This window comes from Aythya marila (assembly GCF_965140915.1).
Source record: "Aythya marila genome assembly, chromosome: 1".
Classification (NCBI taxonomy): Eukaryota; Metazoa; Chordata; class Aves; order Anseriformes; family Anatidae; genus Aythya; species Aythya marila.
The window spans coordinates 60,460,514-60,470,489 of record NC_139042.1 but is presented as its reverse complement, the minus strand read 5'-3'; the positions used below and the strand labels follow the sequence as shown (position 1 = coordinate 60,470,489).

The window sequence follows — 9,976 nt, the reverse complement described above, 5'->3', positions numbered from 1 at the left end:
TTTTTTGGCGTGGCGGTGGGTTTCGCCTTCTCCCTTCCGCTCCCCGTTTCACCTGCGATCAGCGGATGCAAGTCACACAGCGCGCTCCCTCCCTCCCTCCCTCCCGCCCTCCTCTCCCTCGAAGTTAGCGAAGAACAAAAAAAAAAAAAAAAAAAAAAAAAAGATAGATCTGTTAAGAACAAGAGCGGCGGAGAGAGAGGAGGGGTGTGCGCGTGTGTGCCGGGAGAGCTGAGCGAGCGAGCGAAGCAGGAGGAGAGCCGCCGGGCGCTCGGCACGCTCCGCTCCTTCCTTCCCTCCCTCCCTCCCTCCCCGGCGGCCAAGTGCTGCAGCAAGTTTTGCCGAGCACCTGTGCGAGCAGCTCCGAGCCCGGTCCCCCCGAGGGGGCTGCGAGAGGGGCAAGGTGCCCGCCGGCGGGGCCGAGCCCGCGCTGCCTCCCTCCCGCTTTCCTCTCCGCCTTCGCCTTCGCCTGGCTCCCGTTCGCCTCGGCTCCTCTATGTCCGATCCGCTTTCCGCGCCCGGCGCCGGAGGAAAGTGACAAAGCTTCGTGAATGTACAGCATGATGATGGAGACGGACTTGCACTCCCCCGGCGGAGCCCAGGCCCCCGGCAGCCTCTCGGGGCAGAGCGGAGCGGGAGGAGGCGGCGGCGGCGGCGGCGGCGGCGGCGGGGGCAGCAAAGGCGGCCAGGACCGGGTGAAGCGCCCCATGAACGCCTTCATGGTGTGGTCGCGGGGCCAGCGGCGGAAGATGGCCCAGGAGAACCCCAAGATGCACAACTCGGAGATCAGCAAGCGCCTGGGCGCCGAGTGGAAGGTGATGTCGGAGGCCGAGAAGCGGCCCTTCATCGACGAGGCGAAGCGGCTGCGGGCGCTGCACATGAAGGAGCACCCGGATTATAAATACCGGCCCCGGAGGAAGACCAAGACGCTGCTCAAGAAGGACAAGTACTCGCTGGCCGGGGGGCTGCTGGGCGCCGGCTCGGCCGGGGGCGGCCCGGCGGGCGTCGGCGTGGGCATGGGCGTCGGCGTCAGCCCCGGCGGCGTCGGGCAGCGCCTGGAGAGCCCCGGCGGCACGGCCGGCGGCGGCTACGCGCACATGAACGGCTGGGCCAACGGCGCCTACCCGGGCTCGGTGGCGGCGGCGGCGGCGGCGGCGGCGATGATGCAGGAGGCGCAGCTCGCCTACGGCCAGCACCCGGGCGGCGGGGGGCACCCGCACCACCCGCACCCGCACCACCCGCACCACCCGCACAACCCGCAGCCCATGCACCGCTACGACATGGGCGCGCTGCAGTACAGCCCCATCTCCAACTCGCAGGGCTACATGAGCGCCTCGCCCTCGGGCTACGGCGCCCTGCCCTACGGCTCCCAGCCCCACCAGAACTCGGCGGCGGCGGCGGCGGCGGCGGCAGCGGCGGCGGCCGCCTCCTCGGGGGCGCTGGGCGCGCTGGGCTCGCTGGTGAAGTCGGAGCCCAGCGTGAGCCCGCCCGTCACCTCGCACTCGCGGGCCCCGTGCCCCGGGGACCTGCGGGAGATGATCAGTATGTACTTACCGGCCGGGGAAGGCGGCGATCCGGCGGCCGCCGCCGCCCAGAGCCGGCTCCACTCCCTGCCCCAGCACTACCAGAGCGCCAGCACGGGGGTCAACGGCACCGTCCCCTTGACGCACATCTGAGCCGGCCCCGGCCCCGGCCCCGGCACCGGCCCCGGCAACGGGAGCGGCGGAGGTGGGCACCGGCACCGGCCCCGGCCCCGGCCCCGGCCCCGGCCCCGGCACGGGGCCGCCCCGCGGGACTGCGCCCCGTCGCCGCCGCCGCTGCCCGCTCGCCCCCCGGCCGCCCGCCTCGCCCCGGCCCCTCGGCTCTCCGGCCCCGATTCCCCCCTCTTATTTTTGCCTTTTATTCCCTTTTCTTCCCGCCCTCCCCCTCCCGCCTTTCTTCTTTTTTTTTTTTTTTCTTCCTTTTTTTTTTTCTTTTCTTTCTTTTTGTACAGAAAAGAAATGTTTTGATGTTCTTGTAATAATAATAATAAATAATAATAATAATAACGAGAGAGAAAAAAGGTAACGGTTGCTTTACTTACCTTTTTTTTTTTTTTTTTTTTTTTTTAGGAGGACTAGTTTATGAAACTAGTTTTAGACTGAACTTCTGTGTTTTATCGAGACTTTTTGTACAGTATTTATCATTCACCCAAGAGACATAGAGCGTTTATTTGCAAAAGAGGAGAGAAAGAGAGAGAGAGAGAGAGAGAGGGAGAGAGAGAAAACACGGCGACGAAAAGACAAAAAAAAATATCAATAATAGCCACACAAAGTTCTAGGCGATGCCAACTTTTATACCGCGCAGAACCGCTACGATTTCATTCACGGATCGCTTCTTGCGAAGGCTTTTTCCTGCCTAATTAAGTCGAAGCTGATGAGGAAACAGTTCTCATTTATTACTCATGTACTAAAGCAAATCCAAAACAACACTTAAAAGTTTTTGTAGATGTTCTCGCGTTTTTGTTTTGTTCTGTTCTATTTCGTTTGTTTATTTATAAAACTTTTTTTTTTTTTTTCCTTTTTGAGGCTGCAATGTTTTATTTTTTTTCTGGGTTTTGTAAACTTTATTGTATCTGAATATTTTTTGTTTGTTTTCTCTTTGGTTTTATTGTTTCTTTTGTTTGTTTGTTTGTTTCATTTCTTGTAAATGCATTGTGAAATAATTTTTATTTAGGCGTTACGAGGGAATTCAGATTGTGTATATAGTTTACTAAAAAGCCTTTCTGCTAAACAGAAATCCTAAGGATGCGTTCATTTTTGAGTTAAATAAATTTCAAAGCGGAAAAAGTCACCTGTTATTTTATTTTTTTAAGAAAAAAAAAAAAAGGCGAAAGCGTAGCAATGTTTACCACGGTGTACCCGACCACACAGCAAGTGAACCTAGCAAACGAGGAGGATGCTATAAAGCGGAGCGGAAAGCGGAGCGAAGCGCAACCCCTCGGCGACCGGCGGTGGCTGACGCTCGGTACAAACCAGGAGGGCTGATCGGGGGTGTCCGGGGCTGTTTGAGCGCCGGATCCGAGGCAGGCCAAATTGCATCTCCGAGCTCCTTTTGTGTACCGCACCGGGCTCCCCGGCCGGGGGGAACGGGGCTCTCCCGCCGCCCCGCTCCGCTGCGCCCCGCACCGGGGGGCCCGCGGGGTGCTGGGGCTCCCGCGGCCGCTCCCCTCCGGTAGTCCCGGTGTCCAGCCCGGGCCAGCACGGAGCAAAAAGGGCCAGCCCCAGGCCAGGAGGGGGACGAGCGCCGTCGACCCTCCGCAGCCGCGCAGAGGCAGCGCCGAGCTCCGCGCACGGCCCCGGGGGCTGGCAGCCGGGTGCCGGAGGGCTCAGGGATGCGCGCTTGTGGTCGCCAAATGTTGCTCGGCGCTTTGAACTCTGTTTAATTTGGGGTTTGGATTGATTTTATTATTTTTCACACACACACCCTCCTTCAGGTTGTTTATCGGTACCTTTCGGTGTTCTGGCATTGAAAGTTTGCTGTAAACTTCGTCTAACAGCGCTAACGGCACTACGCGTTGCGTTTCAAAATCGCTCTGTAGCAAATAAATTTTCGAAATTGGTCATACTGTGCTTAAACAAAAGGAAAAAAATATATATACTTGTATGATCCAGGGTGGAAACCTCGGTCGCGCCAGCCTCTCGGGCTGTTCGAGCCGTCTTTTCGTGACGGCCAAGAGAACTTCGTTCATCCGGGAGCGGGGAAATGTTAGTTGGGTGAAAAGGAGTTGTTTCGGTCCATATCAAAGATTGCACTTTAACTATAATGCTGACAAGACGACTAACGTGTAACTCTTCGGAGTCATTTGGATAATTTTGTTTAAGCCACTCATTCGTTAAAGTGAATGCAAAAATTTCTTAGATGTCCACTGATTTCTAACTAGGTAATATCCCCCCTCCCTCCCCCCCTCCACCCCCACCCTTTTATTTTTCCCCTATAACTATCCAAGGCTTTCTTATAGCGAGGTGTGTGCAGGTCCAGACACTTTGGAAGCGCTCGGTGTCAAATAGCGCGCACACAAAGCAGGACCCTGTGAGAAACCCTCTGTGGTGCTGGTTTCCTGCAGCCAAGCGTGAGCCTATGTGTCATTTAAAATATTAACAGGCGTACCTTGCACCGCGCAGAACAAGCTGGGTACCTGTTGAACTGTTGGTTGTAACGCGCTATCTGCCCTGTGTGTACGTCCTCGTACATAGCTGAACGCACTAGCGATAGCATCACGACCGAAGTGAGTGTGTGTGAGTGTGTGTGTGTGTGCCCGTGCACATGCAGACGCACATACATCTGATGCAACCCTGTTACGTGCCTTTTCTTTAAGGGTCACAGCTTTTGAAATTCGCATTTACTGACAAAGCGGAAGGGAAAACCCACAGCGAGCTGATGCTGTATGGCTGAACGCTACTGGAGTAGTGAGAGTAGTGGGGCGGTCAAGGGAGAAAAGGAAATCAGCCTTTGTACAGTCCAAGCAGGAATACTACAGAAATCTCTTAGAAGAGACATAGTACGGGTCTCTAAATGAGCTCCTTTAACGAGCCTTCCTCCCTCTGCCCACAGTTTAGCGGCTCGATGGCGTTATGCCTGGAATAATAGGAATACCTGCACTTTCAACACAAGGGGATTAAACAGCCCCAGCCTCGGCTGTATTCAAGTAAACTTGGAATATTCTCAGCCTGCCTTTCAAAGAAATGCAATTCCCTTTGCGAATGTTAAAAAAAAAAAAAAAAAATCCCTATCCAGTTTATTTCTGTTCGTGGTTTATTGGCTTGGCGTTGTAGTTCAGTTCGAGTTAAACTCCAGAACTGGGTGTACAAACAAAGTTAGAGCTACTTTGAGAGGCAGAGGAATTGGCTTTCGGTAGGGTAAAATAACTCAGTCTTGGGGCTTTTTGTTGTGCAGGTTATATATAAGAGAATAATTGAATATGCGAAACTAAGAATAGGTTTGAACAATTTATGATTTAAGTACTTTAGGTCTAAAATTGTATGAAATGTTCCCCCTATAACGTGATTGACAGAGCTATTAAAATCACCTATGCGAAAGAAGCAAAAAAAAAGAAAAAAAAAATTAAATCTCGTTTTCGGTAAAATGAAGGGGAATCCAGGGACTGAGGCGGAGGGCCGAGGGCGGAGGTGTCCTCTCGGCCGAGTCAGGCTGCCTGAAGCGTGGGGGGCTTGGGGTCAGGGCCCCCCGCGGCCGGGCCGCGCTCCGCCCCCGGGCCCGGCTTTGCCTCTCCCCTGGGAGGGGGAGGCGGAGGAGCCAGGAGGCCAGGCGGCACGGAGTGATAACAGGTCTGATCCGCTCCAAACTTCGAGCCAAAACGCAAACTTGGCCTGAACTCCACAGCTCCCTTCCCAACGCTTCTCTCTCTCTTTTATTTTTTTTTTTATTTTTTTTTCCCATTTCCCACTTTTTTTTTTTTTCCTTTCTCCATCTCTCTCCTTTTTCCGTGGAGGGCTCTTTGGGCCCGAGGCAGAAGCCCCTTCCCTCTAGCTCCGCTCCCCCGCGCCCTCAGCCGGAGCCTCACCGCAGCGCGCCCGGGGGGCACCGATGGGGCGGCTCCGGGCCTCAGAGGAGCAGCGAGGGGAGCATGAAATTACCCGTGAATTTTAAAAGCGGGACGGCTCCAGCACCTTGCCCAGGGGTCCGCAGCCCCCAGGCTCTCGGAGCCCGCCGAGCTGCCCCGTGGCACGGCTCCTCCTCCCTCCCAGCTGCGCCAGATGCCGGAGGCACCGGGGCGCTCGGCGCGGTTAGAGCATTTTAGCATCACCAGTAAGCTGCCAAAGAAGGCAAAAAAAAAAAAAAAAAAAAAAAAAAAGAAATAAAAACAGCCACCCCACATCACCAAAACCCGAACCAAACGGCTAATCTGGGCAGCGCTGTGCAACAAAACGCAGCTAAAGCGCCCGAGCTGGCAGCGGCCTCTGCGTTTGACCCCCGGCCCCCATTAAAAATGCGGGGGACGCGCTCTGGACAGGACCCAGAACCTCTCCCGGTCCCTGGGATCCCCCACCTTTCACAGAGACTCCCCCAGCCCCTTTCTGTCCCTTCCCCTCCCTCGCTCAGCAACACGTGGAGGAGCTCCGGGGAGGGGCGGCCCCGTGGGGGCGGACAGCGTCTGTTTGTGTGTGTGTGTAGGGGGGCTGCTCTTTGGGGCTGTCCGTGTGTCTCTGCAGCCCCTCGAAGTGCGGTCCCCCAGGCTGGCTAAAGAGGGAAGCGGGACCCCCTTTGGGTGTCGTCGGAGGGGCTGCAGATGAATGATGCAAGGGGGAGACGGGAGCCAAAGGAGAGAGAGGGAGCGGGAGGGAGGGAGGGGGGGAGTAAAAGGGCCGGTGTTTGGAGAGTGAGGGATTAGCGAGGAGAGTCCTGACCCCGAGATCAACGGCCAGTCAAACCCATTTACAATCACCCAGCGGAACACCGACGGCTCCCGCTGCAAGCCCGCGGCCGGCCGGGCAGCCAGCGAGCCCGGAGCCCCCCGCGGGGCGGGAGGCTGGGGAGGGGGAGAAGGGAGACGCCACGGCCCGGGAGGAGGCAGGGGGAGGACGGGGGAAGGTCCCGGCGGGGGGCCGGGGGCTGCAGCAGGTCGCGGTGGGGAGGGGGCTCAGCTGCGGGAGATGGGGAGCAGGGCACGGCCGTCTTGGTCCCTCAGCGGCGGCACAAAGCAACGGAGAAGGGGGGAACTATGGGGGGGAGGGGGGCAATAAGGATATACAGGGCGGGACGGGGGGGGAGAGAAAAACAAGCGTGTTGCTGTCGCGCTTGAACTCCACACGGGACCCTCCTTCGTGGGGCTCCCAGCGACACCAGGGCCCGGCTCCAGTCATGCGAGCAGCCGCCCCCCCGGACCGGAGGCCATCTGCTGCACGGCCGACAGGGGGGAACCGAGGGGGAGGGCGGGGAAGTGCCCCCCGACGTGCTAGGCTGGCCCCAGCGGGTGGGCGCCTCCGTCGTGCCATGCTCATGGCCCAAGCACCGTGCACACCGATGGGGATGTGGGCAACGAACTCTTTTTTTTTTTTTTTTTTTTTTTTGGGGGGGGTGGAGGGTGCCAAGCAGTCCCAAGCAAACATTTTGGTCCGTCCTCTTCTACAAAGCGCAGCGCTCCAAAAAACGGGATGCCCCGTGGCTCGGCGGTACCCCACGAGCAACACCCTATGCCAGGGCGCACACCCTGGGGTGGGGGCTAGAAGAGGGGAGGTGAAGCAGGTGGGCCTGGACCGTGCTGAGGACCCCCATGGTGGGGGAGTCGGGATGCTGCTTCAAGGGGGGAAATGAGGGCTTGGAAGGCGGCAGGGAGCCTGCGAAATGCTGGAGGAGCCGTGACACACGCACAGCCCCGACGGGGAGGGCGGCTCTGCGCCCATCCTCGTGCCGTCTGGCCTGGCCCTGGGTGTGCAGTATGGCCGAGTCGGGGGCCGGCATCAGAAGTCGAAAGAGGAAAGGGATGGAAAGGAAAGCCGGGCCGCTTCTGGAGGAAACGCCGCTGAAGTGAAGATGGGTTAACCCAAGTCTGGAGACTCTCCAGGACCTCGGGGCGGGTTGTGCAAGGGGACCCGAGGTGGTGCGAGGTGCTAGCAGAAGACCTGGAAGCCTTCCTAGCCCTCACGCCTAAAATCGGGGCAACTCTGGTGATGCCTGGGTAGGATACCAGGAGTCAATAGGGTCTGGCTGAACTGAGCATCACTTTCGTTTGTGCCGCCACAAAGTCCGGAGATAGGCGAGCAAAAGGGCGAAAGCAAACCCCATCCTTTGCACCGCCCTGGGCGCAGGGAGCAGGGGATGGGAGCGGTGGGGTCCGGTGCGGGACAAATCCCTCGCCTCCTATTTGCAAAGCCTTGGGGTGCCTCTCCTTTCGGGACGGTGTAATACGCTGAAGGGAGGAGCTTTGGGCTAAGTCTCGTTTGAAGAAAGTCATTGAAGCGCTTTAGCACGGCCTGTCACGCCGGGTTTGGGGGCAATGCGCTTCACGCGCGGCAAAATCCCATTGTTCACGCCTTCGCTCCGGGCACCTCTCATTGAGCGGGAGGAGACGTGTGCCACGGTTAGCTGCGGCCCTCGGACGGCCGGGGCTATCCTTCAGAAAGGGACAATGGGAACGGGGAGAAGCAGGAGAGCATCTGGCGGTCGGCAGACAATTGGGCGAGTGCTGCAGGGCCGCCGGAGAGCCCCGAGCAGCGTGGGGACACGGCTGCAGCCCGGGGACGGCCGCGCCGGGCTGGGGGAGCGCAGCCAACAACGGGGAAGGGGGGGGCTGCAAGGACCGTGGGCTGCAACGTGTGCATCTGGGAGCAGAATAGCTTTCACCGGGAGGAGGTGAAATATAGTTTACTAAGGCGTAAAACTCTCCATAGCAACTAGGGACTAGCGGTGAACAAAGACACCATACATTTTGGGCAGTATAATTTATCCACCGGAGAGGGGGAGAGGCGGGGAGGGAGGGGGAGTGAAGCAGGGAGGCGTTTATTTCCTACTCAAAATCGTCTCGCACAAATTTCAGAAGTACTGAATTCAGCTTTTTTTTTTTTTTTTTTTTTTTTTTTTTCTACTTAAAAGCAGAAAAAGTGCGTAGAAAGATTGTTTTGCTAAAACTGCTGGAAAGAAAAGGGGGAAAAAAAAAGTTATTCAGTACTCGGATTGGCAGAGGGCTCTTCAGGCGTCGAGCTGAACTGTTTTAACACAAGCATCCCAGCGCAGGAGGAGAGACCTCCAGGTCTCCAGGAAACTTCCAGGCACAGGAGATCAGACCGAAGTGTGAAAAGGTGCGGGCTGGAAGTGATCTGCCGTGCCTCGGGGCTGCGGACACCCCAGCCGTGGTCCTCCTCCTCCTGCCTGACACGCATGGCAATACCTTTACCTTTCGGTAAATCTTGAGAGATCACTTGATCGAGAGATCCTATTAGGTTTCCGCAATTACACACTTCGTTTTGCCTGTACACAGCAAAAGACAGAGAGGGGTTTTGCTTTGTTTTAGATCTTTCACCTTTTTCTTTCTCGTCTTACCTTCCTCTAAATTACTCCTCCTCCCCCCCGAGTGGTAGAATATAGGAAAATGTATGAAAACCAGATGCTTATACGGTGGAGTCACGTTGAACACTTGTGCTTTCTACCTGGAAAGGGCAGAGAACAAGAGAAAAAGAAAACTAGGAGGGGAACTCCATTTAAAGTACACAGCTGTAGCAAGGGTAAACCCTGCATGTTTCAGGGCAGGGAGGCCTGGAGGAAAAACGTGAACCTCACATTCCAGAAAAATGCTCAGGAAGATTAAATATTCCCCAAAGAAATAAACAGGCAAATAAAGGACAAACTTTTCAGCGGTGTATCTCAAACTGCTATAGGGTGAAGAGAAAGGCACACGGACATCAGTTCATCTTCAAGAAGGGGACTTGTTTTTCCATACCCTGATGTCCCATCATGACTTGTGTGTCCTGCAGAATAGCCAGAAGAATGAAAAGACGAGAGCAGATCCCTTCTCCCCTACCCACCCACCCCCTCAAAAAAAAAAAAAAAAAAAAAAAAAAATGCACTCCATCCGTTACAAATTCTCAGTTTCTAACTTACCAGCAAGGCTGAGAAAGTTTTTGTTAACCCTCCACCCAAAAAGTCCATTTAGCAGACCAGCTCTTGGGTTGGACTAGGAGAATGGGAATAGCCTCCCCTAGGAGACCAGGGGAATTAGTCTCCTAATTGTTTTGCTTTGAATAGGCAGCTGCAGGGAAAAGCCATGCCTGATTTTCCCGAATATAATAACATTCTCCCAGTTCAAGGAGTCGCATAGCAAATCTCACTAGAGGAGTGAGACGATCTCATCGTGATAAACATGCCACAGATCCAGATGCTTCAGATAAGGAAAGCAATGAGATGTCTTCATTGCAAATGACATCCAAATGAGCTATTCGGAACAACTGGTAGCATCTTCACATTTGGTTGCATCTTGCAGTGG

The 9,976-nt window shown here is 56.0% G+C and overlaps 1 protein-coding gene across 1 annotated transcript; it reads left to right on the top strand.

Moving 5' to 3' along the window:
- Positions 1–548: 548 nt before the first annotated feature.
- Positions 549–1,673, top strand: SOX1 (SRY-box transcription factor 1; the record flags this gene model as incomplete). Its single annotated transcript, XM_082757748.1, has 1 exon — positions 549–1,673. One exon carries the CDS (start codon positions 549–551, stop codon positions 1,671–1,673), a length of 1,125 nt encoding a protein of 374 aa, XP_082613874.1.
- Between the last annotated feature and the right edge of the window lie 8,303 nt (positions 1,674–9,976).